Source organism: Ranitomeya imitator, chromosome 2 (assembly GCF_032444005.1).
Source record: "Ranitomeya imitator isolate aRanImi1 chromosome 2, aRanImi1.pri, whole genome shotgun sequence".
NCBI classification, from domain to species: Eukaryota; Metazoa; Chordata; class Amphibia; order Anura; family Dendrobatidae; genus Ranitomeya; species Ranitomeya imitator.
In genome coordinates this window covers 664694150-664716202 of record NC_091283.1, presented here as the reverse complement: position 1 = coordinate 664716202, position 22053 = coordinate 664694150, and the positions used below count along the sequence as shown (strand labels likewise).

The following is a 22053-nucleotide window of genomic DNA, read 5'->3' as shown; positions in this document are numbered from 1 at the left end:
AACCGCTGCGGATTTATGGCGGATTTACCGCGTTTTTTTCTGCGCATTTCACTGCGGTTTTACAATTGCGATTTTCTATTGGAGCAGTTGTAAAACCGCTGTGGAATCCGCACAAAGAAGTGACATGCTGCGGAATGTAAACCGCTGCGTTTCCGTGCAGTTTTTCCGCAGCATGTGTACAGCGATTTTTGTTTCCCATAGGTCTACATTGAACTGTAAACTCATGGGAAACTGCTGCGGATCTGCAGCGTTTTCCGCAGTGTGCACATACCTTTAGAATTAGGCTATGTGCACACGGTGCGGATTTGGCTGCGGATTGGCCGCTGCGGATTCGCAGCAGTATTCCATCAGGTTTACAGTACCATGTAAACATATGAAAAACCAAATCCGCTGTGCCCATGGTGCAGAAAATACCGCGCGGAAACGCTGCGTTGTATTTTCCGCAGCATGTCAATTCTTTGTGCGGATTCCGCGGCGTTTTACACCTGTTCCTCAATAGGAATCCGCAAGTGAAATCCGCACAAAAAACACTGGAAATCCACGGAAAATCCGCAGGTAAAACGCAGTGCCTTTTACCCGCGGATTTTTCAAAAATGGTGCGGAAATATCTCACACGAATCCGCAACGTGGGCACATAGCCTTAGGGTTAGGGTTGGAATTAGGGTTGTGGTTAGGGTTATGGCTACAGTTGGGATTAGGGTTAGGGGTGTGTTGGGGTTAGTGTTGGAGGTAGAATTGAGGGGTTACCACTGTTTAGGCACATCAGGGGTCTCCAAACGCAACATGGCGCCACCATTGATTCCAGCCAATCTCGTATTCAAAAAGTCAACTGGTGCTCCCTCACTTCCGAGCCCTGACGTGTGCCCAAACAGTGGTTTACCCCCACATATGGGGTATCAGTGTACTCAGGATAAACTGCGCAACAATTACTGGGGTCCAATTTCTCCTGTTACCCTTGTGAATCTAAAAAAATGCTTGCTAAAACATCATTTTTGAGGAAAGAAAAATGATTTTTTATTTTCACGGCTCTGCGTTGTAAACGTCTGTGAAGCACTTGGGGGTTCAAAGTGCTCACCACATATCTAGACAAGTTCCTTTCGGGGTCTAGTTTCCAAAATGGGGTCACTTGTGGGGGGTTTCTACTGTTTAGGCACATCAGGGGCTCTGCAAACGCAACGTGACGCCCGCAGAGCATTCCATCAAAGTCTGCATTTCAAAACGTCACTACTTCACTTCCGAGCCCCAACGTGTGCCCAAACAGTAGTTTACCCCCACATATGAGGTATCGGCGTACTCGGGAGAAATTGCCCAACAAATTTTATGATCCATTTTATCCTAATGCCCATGTGAAAATGAAAAAATTGAGGCGAAAAGAATTTTTTTGTGAAAAAAAAGGACTTTTTCATTTTTACAGATCAATTTGTGAAGCACCTGAGGGTTTAAAGTGCTCACTAGGCATCTAAATAAGTTCCTTGGGGGGTCTAGTTTCCAAAATGGGGTCACTTGTGGGGGAGCGCCAATGTTTAGGCACACAGGAGCTATCCAAACGCGACATGGTGTCCGCTAAAGAGTGGAGCAAATTTTTGATTCAAAAAGTCAAATGGCGCTCCTTCCCTTCCAAGCCCTGCCGTGCGCCCAAACAGTGGTTTACCCCCACATATGAGGTATCAGCGTACTCAGGACAAATTGGACAACAACTTTCGTGGTTCAGTTTCTCCTTTTACCATTGGGAAAATAAAAAAATTGTTGCTAAAAGATCATTTTTGTGACTAAAAAGTTAAATGTTCATTTTTTCCTTCCATGTTGCTTCTGCTGCTGTGAAGCACCTGAAGGGTTAATAAACTTCTTGAATGTGGTTTTGAGTACCTTGAGGGGTGCAGTTTTTAGAATGGTGTCACTTTTGGGTATTTTCAGCCATATAGACCCCTCAAACTGACTTCAAATGTGAGGTGGTCCCTAAAAAAAATGGTTTAGTAAATTTCGTTGTAAAAATGACAAATCGCTGGTCAAATTTTAACCCTTATAACTTCCTAACAAAAAAAAATTTTGTTTCCAAAATTGTGCTGATGTAAAGTAAACATGTGGGAAATGTTATTTATTAACTATTTTGTGTCACATATCTCTCTGGTTTAACAGAATAAAAATTCAAAATGTGAAAATTGCGAAATTTTCAAAATTTTCGCCAAATTTCCGTTTTTATCACAAATAAACGCAGAATTTATTGACCTAAATTTACCACTAACATGAAGCCCAATATGTCACGAAAAAACAATCTCAGAACCGCTAGGATCCGTTGAAGCGTTCCTGAGTTATTACCTCATAAAGGGACACTGGTCAGAATTGCAAAAAACGGCAAGGTCTTTAAGGTCAAAATAGGCTGGGTCATGAAGGGGTTAAAGGACATAAATGACTGTCTTATTTAACTGAAGATGGTCTATGGTTTTAAGATAATAAATCCACTGGGCCTCTTTTTGAAGGATACGACTATCCCAATCCTCTATTCTTTCTGTGTATCTTATGGTCTGAAATATTGGAAAAACTGCAAAGGGATTATTGGAATGTACTGGTCTCGTATGTTTGGCAACTGGTCTCTCTCCCCAATCATCGACATTCCCAACATGTTCTAGGATACAATGTCAAAATTATCATCTTACTCTGCTAATATGACAATTAGGAGGATCATTACATTACTTCCACTCCACACAGTAAATATGCTGAATATGTATCCACTAGATGGTTGCCCGATTCTAACACATCGGGTATTCTAGAATATGTATGTCCACGTACTAGATTGCCCAGCCACGTACTAGACTGCCCAGTAACATAGTATACAGCACAGAGCCGATTAGTATATTGCCCAGCCGCGTAGTATATTGCCCAGCCGCGTAGTATATTGCCCAGCCGCGTAGTATATTGCCCAGCCGCGTAGTATATTGCCCAGCCGCGTAGTATATTGCCCAGCCGCGTAGTATATTGCCCAGCCGCGTAGTATATTGCCCAGCCGCGTAGTATATTGCCCAGCCGCGTAGTATATTGCCCAGCCGCGTAGTATATTGCCCAGCCGCGTAGTATATTGCCCAGCCGCGTAGTATATTGCCCAGCCGCGTAGTATATTGCCCAGCCGCGTAGTATATTGCCCAGCCGCGTAGTATATTGCCCAGCCGCGTAGTATATTGCCCAGCCGCGTAGTATATTGCCCAGCCGCGTAGTATATTGCCCAGCCGCGTAGTATATTGCCCAGCCGCGTAGTATATTGCCCAGCCGCGTAGTATATTGCCCAGCCGCGTAGTATATTGCCCAGCCGCGTAGTATATTGCCCAGCCGCGTAGTATATTGCCCAGCCACTTATGACACAGGTTAAAAAAATAAAATAAAACAAACATATACTCACCTTTGCATCGCGAGGAGCGGGAAAGGCGGCGTAGGCGAGTATATAATCATTTTTTATTATTTTTAACATTCAATGTTTTTACTATTGGCGCTGCATTGGCTGCGTCAATAGTAAAAAAAAACTTGGTCACACAGGGTTAATAGCAGCGGTAACTAACTGCATTACACTGCAGCATAACGCGGTCCGTTACCGCTGCCATTAACCCTGTGTGAGGGCAGACTGGAGGGGTGTATGCGGGTGCCAGGCAGTGAGTGCGGGGAGTAAGGAGCGGCCATTTTCTTCCGGACTGTGCACGTCGCTGATTGGTCGCGGCAGCCATGACAGGCAACTGCCGAGGACAGACGGAAGTACCCCTTAGACAATGTATCCATGAACTAATGTCATCTCTCAAAAATAAGAACAATCACAACAATTAAAATCACTAAGACGCATTAATTCTGCTGTGACGCTCCATAGTGGAATATTTTCAGGATGTAATCGGAGTCAGCCTTGTGTCATATTTGGGTAAAGTAACTCATTTTGGCTCATGAAATCAGTCTCTCATTGGATAGCAGCATTTTTTTGTCAAGTAGGACTTTATTTAAAATGGTTGTCTGGTCAAAATCAGTAAGTGAATGCGCTGCGGGAATTCGCCGGTTTCATGGTGGGGAACGGACGGTATGACTTATACATAACCCGGGCCAGTAGGCTCAGCCTTGCTGTCCATACACTTGTAGAGAGAGTGAGGCCGGGCCCTCTAGTCAGCTACGCTCAGTGGCCAGCCACACAACACTAGTTAACCCCTTAACGACCAGAGGTATTTTTACGTTTGCATTTTCATTTTTTGCTCGCCTTCTTACCAGAACCATAACTTTTATTCTTTCTGTCAAAAATGACCAAGTGAGGGCTTGTTTTTTCGTGGGACGAGTTGTACTTTTGAACGACACCATTGGTTTTACCATGTCGTGTACTCGAAAACAGGAAACAAATTCCAAGTACGGTAAAATTACAAAAAATAAAAAAGTTAAATTCAACAGGTAACAGGTAATGACCTGCAGAATAATAGATAAAAAAAGAACCTAGACATGTTTGGTGTCTAAGTGGTGAAAAAAAAATTCCAGTTTGACAAAAAAAAAAAAATTGCACCATTTTCTGATACCCGTAACATTTCCATTTTCCGTGATCTCTGGTTGGTGAGGGCTTATTTTTTTGTGCGCCGAGCTGACGTTTTTAAATGATACATTTTTGGTGCAGATATGATCTTTTGATCGCCAGTTATTGCATTTTAACGCAATGTTGCTGCATCCAAAAAAAACGTAATTCTGTAGTTTTGACTTTTTTCCCTCGGAGTTTGGAAGCAAATAGGAGCAACGATATGGGGCGATAGCTGGACATAGCGCTCGGGTCAAGGGAAGATTTTTGAGGATAGGTGTGCTTGAGGCGTGTTTGAAAGCAGAGGGGAAGGTTCCAGAAGTTAGTGATAGATTGAAGAGATGGGTTAGGAATGGGATTAGTGTGGTGGTGAGATGGGGTCAAGCGCACAAGTGGTGAGGTGTGATGAGCAAGCTACTCCTCCTTGGTCAGACCTCATCTGGAATAGTGTGTCCAGTTCTGGGCACCACATTGTAAAAAAAAAATAAAAAAAAAGACATTGAAAAACTGGAGCAAGTTCAGAGAAGAGCTACCAGGATGGTGACTGGTCTGCAAAGTACGTCCTATAAAGAGCGGTTAAAGGATCTGGGAATGCTTAGCTTGTAAAAAAAAAAAAAAAAAAAAAAAAAAGTCTGAACGGAGGCTTAATAGCTTTCTACAAATATCTGAAGGGATGTCAGTGTGTAGAGGGATCATTCTTCTCACTTGCACATGGAAACACTAGAAGCAATAGAATGAAACAAACGGAGAAGATACCGATTAGATATTGGAAAAAAATCTTTTTGACACAGGGTGATCAATGAGTGGAACAGACTGCCATGAGAGGTGGCGATCTCTCCTTCAATGGAAGTCTTCACACAGAGGCTGGACAGACATCTGTCTGAAATGGTTTAGTGAGTCCTGCATTGAGCAGGGGGTTGGACACGATGACACTGGAGGTCGCTTACAATGCTAACATTCTATGATAGTGGATAGAGTAATTGTAATGTTGAGGTTAGACAGTCCCATCAGCTGTAAGATTCTGAAAATAAGGCTTTACATTAGTAAAATAAAACCTCTAAAGACATTACCTGGTCATCTGAGCAGCTCAAAAGGTAGTCTCCAGTTGCATGCAGGCTCAGACCGGTTACTGCTCCTTCATGGGCTTTTAGCACTTGAACACAGGAGGACTCTGGCACGGACCAGACACGTATTGTCGAGTCAGGTGAGGCAGAGAACACCAACTCCTAAGAAATGTGAAAGGTTTAGGCATATCAACATACGCAGGAAGCTAGTCACATATTGCAACTAAAATATTTCTCACTGCTCCAGATCAGAATAGATCAATTGGACATCAAGGCACCGTACCTGGGAAGGATGAAAGACAACATTGGTGACTTTCTTAGTGTGGCCTTTAAGAGTTGCAAGGATCTGCTGAGAAGAGGCATCAAAGACGACAACACTCTTATCAGCCCCACCTGTAGGGAAAAAAAAAAAAAAAAAAAAATGTACGTAACTTTGCAGTATAAATTTAACAAAATGGTTTAGAAAAAAACATAATGCAATTAAAAGTATACAAAGCATTTAATCTTTGCTTTTTGGAGCGGCCATTGATAAATGTAAAGTATTGTCACCCAACACTGAGATCATGGTGTCGCACTGCATCTAATGACATCCAGTGGTGTCACATTATGACCTAGTGTGACAGCAGCACAAAATTACCAATGTTTCAAAAGTGCTGAATTTTCTGTCGCTGGTGAAAAATGGCACAAGATTCTTTGCTATAGACTTCAATGCAATTACACAAGCTGCCGTGCTTCGTGATTGGCTGCAGCACTGTTGATGTGAGGTCATTGCTGCAGCCAAACAGACTGGGGTAGTGGCAGAGACAACCCAACCGAGCCGGGAAATGCAAATAAAGCTCAGTTGGATTTGGCTTTTTGTTTTTCTTTTTACCACGAGGTTGTTGAAAGGGAACACCACCTTTCAGCAAATCCTAATTATACAACTTGTTGGGTGTGCTCGAAGAATGAAGCTGAATGCACTCACACAAAAAAATGCAAAAAACTATTGCTATTCTTGGGAATATGGTAGTGGTTTTCTCACAAAAAATTCTGCAATACATCTGCCTACTGCAGGTTTCTTTACTGGAAGCACAAGAAAAATCTAGAAGAATAGTAAAAGGTTAATATTTTTTCTTACTCATCTGTCCTACATCAAAATTAAATAGAAAGATCATGATTTATCCCCCCTCCCATGCTAGGGCAGGTATGTGGAGAGAGATTGGTTTACCCTGCACACTAGGCCCCACAACGCCCAGCAATTTTGTTGGAAGGAATCTGCCAAGTTTTCAATAGTACAGCACCAGAGCAATACAAACAGTACAGCACTAGTACACACTGTCACTAGGGTGAACCCAAATATCTGAGGCTCAGTACAACACGTTTTATGCCACAAGCAATCCAATTGCTCACGCATAGACAGAAGCCTTAATTGTATTACACCTCCACAAATAAGATAGCTCAACTTTCTAATACCACTGAAAGGCAAAGTTAGCCTTGTTCTAATGTTAATTTCCTCTTTCCTATACTTCAGCACACGGTAATTAGGCAAACTTGCCTTTCAGATGGATAAAGAGCATTGCAAGGTTATGTTGGAGACTTAAGGTACCGTCACACTAGACGATATCGCTAGCGATCGTGACGTTGCAGCGTCCTGGCTAGCGATATCGTCCAGTGTGACAGGCAGCAGCGATCAGGCCCCTGCTGTGCTGTCGCTGGTCGGGGAAGAAAGTCCAGAACTTTGTTTCGTCGCTGGACGTCCCGCTGACATCGCTGAATCGGCGTGTGTGACGCCGATTCAGTGATGTCTTCGCTGGTAACCAGGGTAAACATCGGGTTACTAAGCGCAGGGCCGCGCTTAGTAACCCGATGTTTACTATCGTTAAAGTAAAAAAAACAACCACTACATACTTACCTACCGCTGTCTGTCCCCGGCGCTCTGCTTTCCAGCCGCTGTGCTCACAGCCAGTACAGGAGGAGTGCAGAGAAGCAGAGCGCCGGGAACAGACAGCGGTAGGTAAGTATGTAGTGGTTGTTTTTTTTACTTTAACGATGGTAACCAGGGTAAACATCGGGTTACTAAGCGCGGCCCTGCGCTTAGTAACCCGATGTTTACCCTGGTTACCAGCGAAGACATCGCTGAATCGGTGTCACACACGCCGATTCAGCGATGTCAGCGGGAGATCCAGCGACGAAACAAAGTTCTGGACTTTCTTCCCCGACCAGCGACATCACAGCAGGGGCCTGATCGCTGCTGCCTGTCACACTGGACGATATCGCTAGCCAGGACGCTGCAACGTCACGGATCGCTAGCGATATCGTCTAGTGTGACGGTACCTTTAGTGTGACGGTACCTTTATAACCACAGTTGCTTTAATACTACATATATGTATAGATACACTAAACAGTGTGCAATCGGCATCTTCTATGTACCGTACTTAGCTGGGCCAACGTTTCAATAGAAATTAGCAGATAAATACAACTCCATGTAACCAAAAAGGCCAAAAAAAAAGTACTAAGCAAACAGTGGATAAAGTGGACAATGAAAAATACTTGAAACCGTTGGATAGGAACATAAACCCTCTATAGAGGCAACAGGTCAGAATACACTTCAAATATCATGTACAAGCAGCAGTTGTGACACAATCGATAGTTTTTAGATGTAGTGGAGCTCAGAAAACTAACCCGACCACACAAGTTTTTTTGTTTGTTTGTTTTTATGTACACGGTCTATTGACAGGTGCATGAGCTGTAGTCCAGGCAATGATAATATCCTAGTGATAAAACCTTCATTGTAACTAAACAGCACACAGGTAAAAAAAAATTACACATTGCTGAATTCTGTGTGTTTGCCTCTATCTCATGCTGTCTTCAGATTACATAGCAACAATGGGAATCAGATTTAAATACATCACCAAGCTTGAAACAATGGGAAAACGTCAAATACTTTACGAGTCTTATTACAAAACTCTCGTGAGAGGTTATTACACCCCCTCCTGCCTTTCTCACACTCAGGCTGCCGTCACACTAGCAGTATTTGGTCAGTATTTTACATCAGTATTTGTAGCCAAAACCAGGAGTGGGTGATATATACAGAATTGGTGCATGTGTTTCTATTATACTTTTCCTCTAATTGTTCCACTCCTGGTTTTGGCTACAAATACTGATGTAAAATACTGACCAAATACTGCTAGTGTGACGGCAGCCTAACTCAAAGCATTCGCCCTTTTGTTGGAGAAACTGCGGATTGCATGGCAACCTACTCCACAGGTTTTAGAGCTGCCCAAAAATCAAAGGTCTCTGGAAACAGATATCACTACATATTGACTCCCTACTCAATAGGCATTTCCCGATAACTCCACAAGTCGCTCTTCTCTCAATGGATTTGGAAGAGATTGACCCTTCAGTATGATCTGTCAGGATTCATATTTTCTTAGTGGATAGGAATTCCCTGGCATTGTATATGAAAAGAGCAGATGTACCAAAATGTTCTGACATTTTGGAAAAAATATCATTACACTGCTCCTTAGAATTACGTTTTGCTATAACCAATAACAATTTCATAAAATACTCTAAGAAGTGGGATATATGGAACTCCATTTTTGCAAACTCTAAACCTTAAACTTAAACCTCTTTTTAAATATTTTTGTGACAGTATTTGGCTGATAGATATCATGTACTTCACTTGTTCTATAACCTGGTCATTAAGCGCTTCTAAACCTGTAATATAATGTTAAGGAAGATACATTCTATAACTATTTAATTTAACTACTAGTGCCGTAGAGTTATGCATCTTTGGAGTTTAGTTTTTATTGTGCTTATCCCTTTATTTATAATTACATCTCTCATTCCCTTTTCTTGTTTCTTTTCCAGTTTATCCCCTCCCCCCATTAAAAATTCTGAAAATCAATAAACACAGTTAAAACAGATTACATAGCAAAAACCTGCTGACAGTCACTTTAAACCCATTAGAAGCCAACTGCATGTAAACAAAAAAATACAGTACATAAAATCAAAACACCAGAACTTGCTCTTTATTTGTAGCTGCAACTCCCTCAAAAATGCAGTGAAAAGCAAGTAATGTAAAAGTTAAGTCATTAGTCTTTATAAGGAAAAAAAAAGTGACAAAGCTCAAAATTTAAATAAAGCACCGATAAAAGACTGGTATCCTCTTGGCCACTTGTTTTGAAGAATTGTATAGAGCAGGTGTTTCAATATTAAATTAATCCTTATCCAGATGACCACGCAAAATGAGTAAATGGGGAAACCTCTCCCACCATGTGTCTGGCAGGAGATCTTGAGAAACTCAAGTCAAAACTTCTACATGTTGCATCTACTGTGAAAATAAACTACTCATGTTCTGGAGTCATACTCCTTCCTTCCTACATAAACTTAACCCTACCATCCCTACTTGTTGTTGGAGATGTGGAAAATAAAAGGTGACCTACCCCATTTTTTGGTCATGCCCAAATATACAAGGTTTTTGGTAAATTGTCAAGTCCCTGATGTGTAAAGTTACTGGCCTCCAGGTTCCCTTGGGTCCAAAATGTATTTACTCAACATGCCACCATTTCAACTAGGTTGTAGAGTTAAACAGCTTCTATTGCACATAACGACTGATAGCCTGTAAGTGGAAGTCGGCTCATCCCCATCATATTCTGAACTTCAGCTGTGAATACTAAAATATCTGTGGTGTGGAATACCTTACAGCTAAGCTGAACAACACTAGAGCGTTTCAAAGCAATTTGGACTCTTTCGGACACATTGGGTTCAGGGAGACCGCTAATAAGTGTACTGGCAATTAGTGTCTTGAGTCATATAGCGAGTATGGTTTTCATCTCTTCCAGCCTTACCTTCTGTCTAAGTGTTTGTTTAAACATATTGATTATATCTATCCTCATGATCCCACTGATCTGAAAGGTCTTAATTCCCAGCAATTTTTACAGTGCAAAAACAAAGCCTGGTTCATGATGCTATATCTACTGCAATGGCAGCTTCCTCGGCTCTTTGCTATAGCAATAGAACTGGTACAAGTGAGGGAATGGAAAAGTGTTTCTGGGATAGACATGCCTGCTTGGCGAAAACTTCACCGAGCAAGGAGAACTGCTTATCCTGGTAATGCACCAATTTTGACTTCCTTTAGGAAGACATAAAAACTACCTTCCCATGTTTTCATTCCTTTCCTTGACACCAACAATTAGTCAGCCCACAAGCAATCGAACAAGTGATTGTTGTGCTCATCAGCACAACAGAGATCCCACTTAGGTCACTGTCCACCACCCAGTGATGGTTGGTCATCATAGCCAGCTTCATCGTAGTTGACTTCACACTGTAAGCCTTGCCCCCTCCTGTATTTGAGAACTTTAATGTCCCTCTCCAAATCCACCTGCTGCATTTGACAGCGTTCCAAACAGCCCCAGAGTGGCGATCAACATGTAGAAGTTGCTGTTCTTCCTTCATCCCTTAAGGTATCCTTGCAAGTGTTTATTACAATATAAGAGGGGTATGACATGATTGATGCTACAATTAATAATAATTTTTATTTATATAGTGCCAACATATTCCGCAGCACTTTACCATTAAGCGGGGACATGTACAGACAATAAATTCAGTACAAGTTAAGACACTTTAAACAGTGACATTAGGGGTGAGGTCCCTGCTCGCAAGCTTACAATCTACAAGGAAATGGTGGGACACAATAGGTGACAAGTGCTTGTTATTTCATGTCTGGCAATTATAATAAATAGGGATTTTCACACAAAGCTGCATAATCCTGTTATCGGCCCGTGTGTTTAAGTGCAATAGTCAAGTATCAAGTGCAGTTATCGTGTGCATGGAGGGTATGGAGACAGAGGAGTAGTAGGGTGCAGATTCACATGCAGATAATATTTGGAAGGAGGGAACAGGGCAAAGTTAGTTCACTGAGTAGTTGATGTTTGAAGAGATGGGTTTTTAAAGCGCTCTTGAATAGGTCGGGGCTAGGTATCAGTCTGATAATCTGGGGAAGTGCATTCCAGAGAGCTGGCGCAGCACGAGAGTCTTGGAGACAGAGGTGCGAAGTACGGGGGAAGTTAGTCTTAGGTCATTTGTAGAATGGAGGGCACGTGTAGGGCGATAGACGGAAATGAGAGAGGAGATATAAGGCGGTGCAGAACTGTGGAGAGCTTTGTGGGTGAGAGATGAGTTTATACTGGGCCCTGTAGCGAATGGGTAGCCAGTGTAATGACTGGCACAAGATGGAGGCATCGGTTAAGCGGCTGGACAGAAATATGACCCTGGCTGCCGCATTCAAGATGGATTGGAGAGGAGAAAGTTTGGAAAGAGGGAGACCGATCAGAAGAGAATGAATAAGAGCAACAGTAAGAGTCTTGGCAGTTTCAACCGTGAGAAAAGGTCGGATTCTGGAGAGGTTTTTAACATGCAGGTGACAGGAGCGAGTGAGTGATCGGATATAGGGAGTAAAGGAAAGTTCGGTGTCGAATATGACCCCAAGACAGCGGGCATGCTGTTTGGGAGTTATGGTTGAACCCTCCAGGGTAATTTCGATGTTGGGTAGAGTGAGGTTAGTAGAAGGGAGAAACAAGTAGTTCTGTTTTGGAGAGATTTAGTTTCAGATAGAGGCAGGACATGATGTTAGAGACAGCAGACAGACAATCCTTGGTATTTTGAATTAGGGTAGGGGTGATGTCAGGGGAAGAAGTGTATAATTGGGTGTCGTCAGCATAGAGATGGTACTGGAACCCAAGTCTGCTGATTGTTTGTCCAATAGGGGCAGTGTATAGAGAGAAAAGGAGGGGGCCCAGGACTGAGCCTGGTTTTGGCTTACAAATACTGATGTAAAATACTGACCAAATACTGCTAGTATGACGGCAGCCTCAGGGGACGAGGAAAGGAAGAAGAGCCGGCAAAAGACAGTCTTGAAGGGCTAAGGCCTCTTTCACACATCAGTTTTTTGCCAGTCACAATCCGTCTTTTTTTGAAAAAAACGGATCCAGCAAAGGTGGCTGCTGGATCAGTTTTTTTTTTGTCATAGACTTGTATTAGCGACGGATTGTGATGGATAGCCGTTCATTTTACCCGTCGTTTGATGTATCAGTTGTAAAGTCTTTGTCCGTTGGCCAGAGACAACAGACAGCAACTTTTATTGTGTACGTCGAAAAGTCGGACAGCTACGGATCCCGCGCCGTCCGTCATTGGCTATAATGGAAGTCTCTCTCAGGTCCCTGCTTTTTGGTGCTTGTACAGACGCTCCAAATTATGAAGCTTTGGATGTTATACCATTGCAACATCTCAAAACAGGCGGTCATCAGGCAAACCATCCTGTTATGGGAAAGCCTGGAGGGCATGATTCGCCACTCTCCTGACTATGAAGAACATTTTTAAGAAACCTGCATGCTCAAATTTAGGATATGCGCCACAAAGTAAGCAGAAGCTATTTTGCCTGAATGTAGTTCAGACACAAGGTTTCAAATACTGCTGTCGCTTATGACAAAGCCCAGTCGCTGTTGATGGGGAGCCATGCAGCGGAGGATTTTCTCCGTGGCTTCTGTTGCCCAGGGTCAAAAAACTGTTTCGCAATGCTTAAGATTACAAGAAAGAAAAGACTAAACAGCAGGGAGTGGATGCAACATCCTGCCATGCTGCTGTTTGATGAGGTGATGTCCATAGAGGATGCTGTAAACTGGGTGGATAGGCAGTGTCTTGCATTGGAAACAGACCTAGTGCCCAAAGTAAAGCTTCACCACCTGATCTAGTTAGGTCTGTGCATTGCTGCCACTGAAAACATTGATCGAGTGTGCTTTGAAAGGCAAGTTTTATCAATGCTACTGCTGTGGGTGTTGAAAGTTCTGTGCACGTTTGAACACAATGCCAAGTCCAGGGAGAAGTCCACATATTCCTGCACATGAGAGCACAATGCAGGCTTCCCTTTTTGTGAGGAAAAAATAGTAGCTGGGTTTCTTACAGCAATGTAGCGTGCACATTTCTTGAAAGGTTGCGGAGTGCACAAATAGTATGGCAGCAACAGCATCACCAGCAACATAACCAAGTGGGAGTTGAGTCGGCATATAAGTGGATGACTGGGAGCTAATTGTTTTTTCATGTATGGATAACCAAATGGTACAACTGAGAAGGAGTAGTCAGCATGACAAGCAATAGCTGTTGAACAATAAATGCTAGGTACACTTTGAAAAAAAAAAAAAAAAACAGCAGCAGCAAAAGGCTGCAGGGTTGTTTTGCCACGTACAGACCAGGGCTGTGGAGTTGGAGCCGTGGAGTCTGTGTCCATATAAAATGGACCGACAAACCCCTAAAATATATAATAAATTGGGTACAGTAGTACAATTCAGGATGTGCTGTAGTTATTTTTCAGAATTTGGGAAAGTTATAAAATGTCCTATAAACGTTAGTTCTGTTCCCGATCTTGGCTTTTAGTGGAGATGAATCTGTGCTGCCCTTTATATACATGTTCAGTAGTGAGGCAGTGCTGTGGGGTCAGGGAAATGTCCTATAAATGTCTGTTCTGCTCCTGATCTCTGCTTTTAATTGCGATGAATCTCTGCTGCCCTTCATGTACATGCTCAACGTTGACCTGTGCTGTGGAGTTGGGCGTCAGGGAAATTGAGGAATCAAATGTTTGGCTTTTCCAACTCCACAGAATTAAACATATGTGCATAAAAAAAAAAAAAAGAAAAAAAGTTTATCACATGCACACTTTGAGAACTAGACAAAACCAGTGAAAAGCAAACATTCTCCTCCTTCCCAAAAAGGACTGAAGAAGAGATGCAAGCATGGAGTTGCATGTATGCAATCTAAACTAACAATAATAAGTGTGCAAAAAGTCAGTTTGTGTCACTCATGCTTTGTGTAAGGGGCATAGATCTTTTTCTTTTCAGCAATATTTTTTGCTTTCTGCTGCATGAAAAATGTAAAAGTAGAAGAAGAATGCAACAGGTGCACTATAATCACAACATATTCCAGGTCTAAGGAGGCAACGGTAAAAGTGGTGCTCTAATTGAAGAGAACAATATAATCTAGATAACGAGAATAAAGCACAGCACTCAACACAAGCTAGAGGCAGACAAGGCTTTAATGGTAAAAAATAACTTGTGGAAATAGACTATTTTGCTTCTCTGATAAATTAGAGCGTTATTAGAATACACATATGTTAAAGGACATGGGACCTGCTCTAAACCTGCAAAACAAAGTGCACCTTTGTCTGAATTATGTTTAATCAGATGTATCGATCCATTACCAGTTTTAATAGATTTTAAATACTCACTAAATATTTTGCTCATGGTAAATATGGCCTTACTAATGTACAAAAAATTACATGGGCAACAGATCACATACCTTGCATTTACAAATAATGAAATGCCGTACTTTATGCTCTGTACTCCCCTTTCTGAAAGGACTGCCAATAAGACCAAAATTAGAGTTATGAACAATGTTCCACACTTAAAGTTGCCTGAAGGAATAGTGTTCTAGCCTTTTAACCAAGTTAAAAGATCCCACCCCGAAGACATGTGCCTGATTTTTGTAGAGCCAGTTTCGATGAGGTAGTGTGTAGAGTTCCCTTAGCTGTGTAATTGAGCAGGGGAAGTAGGCACCACATTACAGCCTGAAAAGGAACTGGTTATATGAAAGCTACAATAATTCATGAGTAGAAGAGTTAAAAAGAATTAAAATGAACAAAACTAATTTTTAATGAAACAGAAGGGACAAAAGTAAAAAAGATGGAGGTGCGCGTAATCTTTTCTTAACTAAGGCTACGTTCACATTAGCGTTGTGCGGCGCAGGGTCGGGCGCAGCCGCGGCGACGCATGCGTCATGCGCCCCTATATTTAACATGGGGGCGCATGGACATGCGTTGTCTTGCGTTTTGTGACGCATGCGTCATTTTGGCGCAACTGTCAGGGCGCAGAGGACGCTGCATGATGCAGTTTTTTCTGCGCCAAAAATCATGCAAAAAATTAACGCATGCATCACAAAACGCTGCGTTGTGCATGCGTTGCCGATGCTGCGCCGCACAACGCAAATGTGAAAGCCTTAGAAAGGATTACTCACTAGAAACGTCTCAAGTGGCTCTCCCTAGTCCAGCAGTGTCAACTTTATGGTGCATTTTTTTTACTTTTTCAAATCTCAAAAAAAAAATAAAAGATTGTGGAATGTTTCAGGATAAGTCGATACAGAGGTAATGCTTTTTAGAAGAAGGAACAATGCAGTATTTATGGCTCAGAAATATGGATTCCTCACCTGTAAGGGTTTTGTTTGTATCTGTTGGACACAGATCCAATGCTAAGATGCCAGGAACACTTGCACTGTGCAATCCCTGAAAAGATAAATATGGATGAAAAAGATTAGCGTTATTAGTAATCTGGTTTTTAGAAACCCTGACAGCACCACAGCTAGTCGACTCCGCACACTAACTGGGATATTAACCCCTTTACCCCCGAGGGTGGTTTGCACGTTAATGACTGGGCCAATTTTTACAATTCTGACCACTGTCCCTTTATGAGGTTACAACTCTGGAACGCTTCAACGGATCCTGATGATTCTGACATTGTTTTCTCGTGACATATTGTACTTCATGATAGTGGTAACATTTCTTTGATATTACCTGCGTTTATTTGTGAAAAAAACGGAAATTTGGCGAAAATTTTTAAAAATATTGCAATTTTTCAACTTTGAATTTTTATGCCCTTAAATCACAGAGATGTCACAAAATACTTAACCCCTTAGTGGCAGAGCCAAATTTTTGAAATCTGACCAGTGTCACTTTATGTGGTAATAACTCTGCAACGCTTCAACAAATCCCAGTGATTTTCAGACTCTTTTTTCGTGACACATTATACTTTATGATAATGGTAAATTTAGGTCAATATGTTTTGTTTATTTATAAAAAATATCAAAAAATTGAGAAAAATGTTAAAAAAAATTAGCAATTTTCAAAATTTGAATGATTATCCCTTTAATCCAGATGGTCAGACCACAGCAAACCATTAATAAATAACATTTCCCACATGTCTGCTTTACATCAGCACCATTTGTAAAATGTTATTTTATATTTTTAGTATTTTAGGAGGTTTAAAAATGTAGCAGTAATTTTTCATTTTTTCAAGGAAATTTACTAATTTATTTTTTTTATGGACTTATCCATGTTTGAAGTGACTTTAGGGATCTCATATTGGGAAACCCCCAAACGTGATATCATTTTAAAAACAGCATCCCCTGACATATCAAAAACTGCAGTCAGGTAGTTTATTAACCCTTCAGGTGCTTTACAGGAATTAATGCAAAGTGGCATGACCGAAATGAAAATGTGTATTTTTACCACCTAAATGCCACCAACTTCTGAACAGATTACTACAGCCGTCAGACTCTAAGGCCGCTATTTGGTCATGAATTGCCATGGCAAACATCAGGACCACAAAATCATGATCTGAGGGCACCAATTGGGATAAAGAGGAAGCCCACACACTCTGTTAACCATTTATAATGATGTAGTCACTATTGACAGCAGCATCTAAGGGGTTAAACAGATTTGGACGGTACAAACACTGATCGTGGCTGATGCAGAAAGTTGTCAGCTACAGTACACAACCGACAGATGCTGGATTGTTAACTGTATGGGGAGGCTATTCTCTTATATCTCAGGTCAGTTAAAAGACGTATTGGCTGTCATTAAAGGGTTAAGTAACATTTCCCACATGTCTACCTTACATCAGCACAATTTGGGAACCAAAATTTTTTTTTGTTAGTGAGTTATAAGGGTTAAGGGTATGTGCACACATTGCAGATTTCCTGCAGATCTGCAGCTTTTTTTCCCTTGCAGAAACGCTGCAGATCTGCAAGTGATTTACAATACAATGTAAAATCAATGGCATAAAAAAAATGCTGTGCTAATGGTGCAGAAAAATCCACATGGAAAATGCAGCAGATTAAAAAAAAAAAGGACCATGTCACTTCTTTGTGCAGATCTGCTGCGTTTCTGCACCTATTCCATAATAGAAATCTGCATGGGTAAAAAAAAAAAAAAAGGAAGAAATCCGCACAAAAATCTGCAACGTGTGCACAGCCCATAAAAAAGGCACAGATTCTGACCTGCGTTTTCTGCCAAGAAATGCAGAATCTGCACAGAAAATTCCACAGTCAAATCTGCAACGTGTGCACATAGCCTTAGGGTATGTGCACACGTAGATTCTCTGCGGATTTGCAGCGATTTTTGCGGTGCAGAAATGCTGCAGATCCGCAATTGATTTACAGTACAATGTAAATCAATAAGAAAAAAAAAAAGCTGTGCACACGTTGCGGAAAATCCGATGCGGAAACGCTGCGGATTAAAAGAAGTAGCATGTCACTTATTTTTTTTGCGGATCTGCAGCGTTTTGGTACCCATTCCATTATAGAAATCCGCAGGGGTAAATAAAAAAAAAACGCAGTAAATTTGCAAAAACTCCGCACAAAAAACAAATCCGCAGCTGCGTTTTCTGCAAGAAGATACATAGTGGATGCTTTCCTGAAATGGAAAGTACTTGCAAGCAGCATAATACAAAGAATAGCCGGTTTACACAGAATCCTTTGCAGTAGGCGGAGCTATGCAAATCATCTCTTTCCACCCCTTTCTAATCCACAGCGCTTGGAACCGCCAAGCGTGCAATGCTGCGGATTAGTTTCTAAATTTACACAGCCAACCAATTCCTACCTGTGGACACGTGTTTCGGGCTTTAGGCCCTCATCAGCACAGGGCTTGAATTGGTTGGCTGTATGGAGTGGGGCTCAGAGAGCAAGCGATACATACATGCTAGCCACCTTAGGGAGAGACCCAAGTTGGGCTAAATGTAGCGGGACGAAAGAGACCGAAAAGCCCTCTACTTGTATGTTCTGCAAGAAGAGGCAGATCCGCACCAGAAATTCCTAAAGCTAATCCGCAACATGTGCACACAGCCTAAAAGTTGACCAGCAATTTCTCATTTTTTACAACACCATTTATTTTTAGGGACCACGTCACATTTGAAGTCACTTTGAGGGGTCAATATGATAGAATACCCAAGTGTGACACCATTCTAAAAACTGCACATCTCAAGGTACTCAAAACCACATTCAAGAAGTTTATTAACCCTTCTGGTGCTTCACAGGAATTTTTGGAATGTTTAAATAAAAATGAACATTTAACTTTTTCACAAAAAAATTTACTTCAGCTCCAATTTGTTTTATTTTACCAAGGGTAACAGTACAAATTGTACAACAACTTTTGGGGTCCAATTTCTCCTGAGTACGCAGATACCCCATATGTGTGGGTAAACCACTGTTTGGGCGCTTGGCAGAGCTCGGAAGGGAAGGAGCGCCATTTGACTTTTCAATGCAAAATTTACTGGAATGGAGATGGGACGCCATGTCGCATTTGGAGCGCCCCTGATATGCCTAAACATTGAAACACCCCCCCCCCCCCACAAGTGACACCATTTTGGAAAGTAGACCCCCTAAGAAACTTATCTAGATGTGGTGAAAACATTGAACTCCCAAGTGTTTCACTACAGTTTATAAAACACAGAGCCGTGAAAATTAAAATTATTTTTTTTTTTTTCCACAAAAATTATTTTTTAGCCTCCAATTTTGTATTTTCCCAAGGGTAACAGGAGAAATTGGACCCCAGAAGTTGTTGTCCAATTTGTCCCGAGTACGCTGATACCCCATATGTTGGGGTAAACCCGTTTGGGCACACGTGATAGCTCGAAAGGGAAGGAGCACTGTTTTACTTTTTCAACGCAGAATTGGCTGGAATTGAGATCGGACGGCATGTCGTGTTTGGAGAGCCCCTGATGTGCCCAAAGTGGAAACCCCCCCCAATTCTAACTGAAACCCTAACCCAAACGCACCCCTAACCCTAATCCCAACCGCAAATGTAATCTAAACGCTAACTTTAGCCCCAGCCCTAACGCTAGACCCAGCCCTAACTTTAGCCAAAACCCTAAAGGGAAAATGGGAATAGAGGGATTTTTGTGTACTCACCGTAAAATCCTTTTCTCTGAGCCAATCATTGGGGGACACAGACCATGGGTGTTATGCTGCTTGCCACTAGGAGGACACTAAGTGATACAAAGAAAGTTAGCTCCTGCAGTATACACCCTCCTGCTGGTCCTCAACTAACCAGTTCTGTGTAAAAGCAGTAGGAGATCAGTAACAACATATGAGCTTACAGCAGATCATATTATATATATATGATAGAATAGCATATCAGATTATAAAAGCAAGCATAAGCTAATACCAGGGTGGGAGCAGTGTCCCCCAATGAATGGCTCGGAGAAAAGGATTTTACGGTGAGTACACAAAAATGCCTCTTTCTCCTTCGCCTCATTGGGGGACACAGACCGTGGGACGTACCAAAGCAGTCCCTGGTTGAGGACAACATCAGACCAGGCCCTGTGTAACCGCTACTTACAAGTGCGCCACCGCGGCTTGCATAGTCCGCCTGCCCAGACTCACATCTATGGAAGTGTGGGAATTATAGTGCTTCAAGAATGCATGCGGACTGGACGAATCCGCAAGCTTGCAGGCGTGTCTTGTCGACGCCTGGTGCCTAGAACCCACGATAGACAGGGAGATAGGCTGACATCTAACACGGAAGGACTCCTGGATGGTGAAAGGAATACACCAGGCTAAATGGCCGATGGAAACAGCTTAACCCTTCCTGTAAACGTCAGGAAGCCCAAGATAGTGTGTCCAACCTTCGGAAGGACGCCGTCCTCGAGACGAACCTACTCCGAGTACTCGCTTTGTCCGGAAAATGGACATTTTGTGGACGGGTGCCGAAAGAGATGAGGGAAGAACTATGCCCTCATAACAGTGGTAATGCAATACCACCTTGGTGACAAGGGACGGGGATGGCCTGAGGACAACCTTGCCTTGAAGGAAATAAGGGAAAAAAGTCTGAAAGGACCCGTTAGCACCAAAGACTCGTCAGGATGAGGATATCGCAGAGAAAAAAGGGGCAACCTTCCCTAATAGTAAGGTCTGTCCGGATCAAAAAAGGAGTCTACTGTAATACTCCTAGGACCATTAAGGTCCCAATGATCTAACGGTATGCGATAGGGAAAAACTACGTGTGAAAACTCCCTGCGAGAAAGTCCCTACTTGCAGTTTTGTTGCAAAAGGCGGAAAGCTACCAGCTCCAGAAGCAAAAGACTGATTTGGTCAGTGCAGATTTCCGAGGATCAATGGGGGTCTTTTCTGTTTCTGAAAAGCTTTCAGAAGTAGTGGAAGGGGAGTTATGGAAACTGGTACCACGGAAGAACCAGAGCATGCAGTGCAATGGCTCTTGGATCTCGAGGCCGAACCACAAACTCGAGTACACAGGCGATCAGTCTGGACGCCATCCAAACTACAACTGGGGAGCTCCAGTGAAGGCAGGTCTGATGAGGCGGAACCCTGACGGCTGAATATGTTCGCCGCTTAGAGTTATACTCCTGGGATATGTACTGCCGAGATCACCGAGTGGTAGATCTCGGCCCATCAGAGAATGTGAGATACCTCGGCCATGGTGCCTGAACATGGGTACCTGCTAGATGATTGACGCATTGCACAGCCGTGGCATTGTCCAATTGAATTCAGATGGGTTGACCTGCCAGAAGGCAGTGGACCTACTATAGGACTACCATTCGGATCTCCAGAGCAATGATCGGGAGAAGAGGACTGGCATTGGTAGTTACTAGTAACCACTGAACCAGGAGAAAGGCCCTGGATGATTTAGGAGCTCAGAGACCATCGTCTGAAAGTCGGTTTGACTTGCTGAAAATGAGCGGAGCCAAGGAAGTCGCTTCCATTGTCGTCACCATTTTTCCTCAGAACCCTCCCAGCAAATCGAATGAAATGAGGGGATGAGTAAACAAGTGCACGAGCACCCTGTTGAAGGGCCATGACCTTGTCTCGAGGGAGAATTACCATCATTCTGGAAGTGTGCAGGATCATCCTCAAAAAGGATATCCGCTCAGCTGGAAATGAGGAGAACTTGTCTAAGTTTAGCTGCCAGCCCAGGTGAGAGGGTATTGCAAGTGATATAGACTACTATTGTAGTCCTGAAAGGGTGGCTAGACAGTCGGCCAAACAGGGCAGGACGACCACGCCTCTAGGGTGCAAAAGGAACATGACAGCCACCATGAGCCTTGCAAACACTCTGGGTAGCAAGGCCGAAAACAATGTTGTGACTTGAAAATGCTGCTCACCAATGGAAAGGCGAAGGAATTTTTGAAGAGGGTAAGCATCCCGAATGTCGATGGATGCCAGAAACTGCACCTTTTTCTGTTGAAGTAATGGCTGAGCGGAGGAACTCCGTTCGAAGAAGAACCTTGTGAAAGGTTGTTTGAAGTTTGAGGTCCAGGATCGGTCGTACTTCTCATTCCCCTTTTTGGAACCAAGATCCCTTAGATCTAGACTGTCCTGGACAACCCTTCCACTGCTGTAGGAACGTACGATCCTTTTTTAGTCTCCCGCTCA

General features: G+C 42.6%; 1 protein-coding gene across 1 annotated transcript in view; it reads right to left on the bottom strand.

Moving 5' to 3' along the window:
- PRPF19 (pre-mRNA processing factor 19) overlaps positions 1 to 22053 on the bottom strand; it is a 100615-nt gene that overhangs the window by 18271 nt on the left and 60291 nt on the right. Inside the window, exons 9-11 of the mRNA XM_069752986.1 lie at positions 15817 to 15892; positions 5870 to 5979; positions 5593 to 5748 (exon numbers count right to left, since the gene is read on the bottom strand). Coding sequence (XP_069609087.1) covers positions 5593 to 5748; positions 5870 to 5979; positions 15817 to 15892 — 342 coding nt within the window. The remainder of the gene's footprint in view (positions 1 to 5592; positions 5749 to 5869; positions 5980 to 15816; positions 15893 to 22053) is intronic.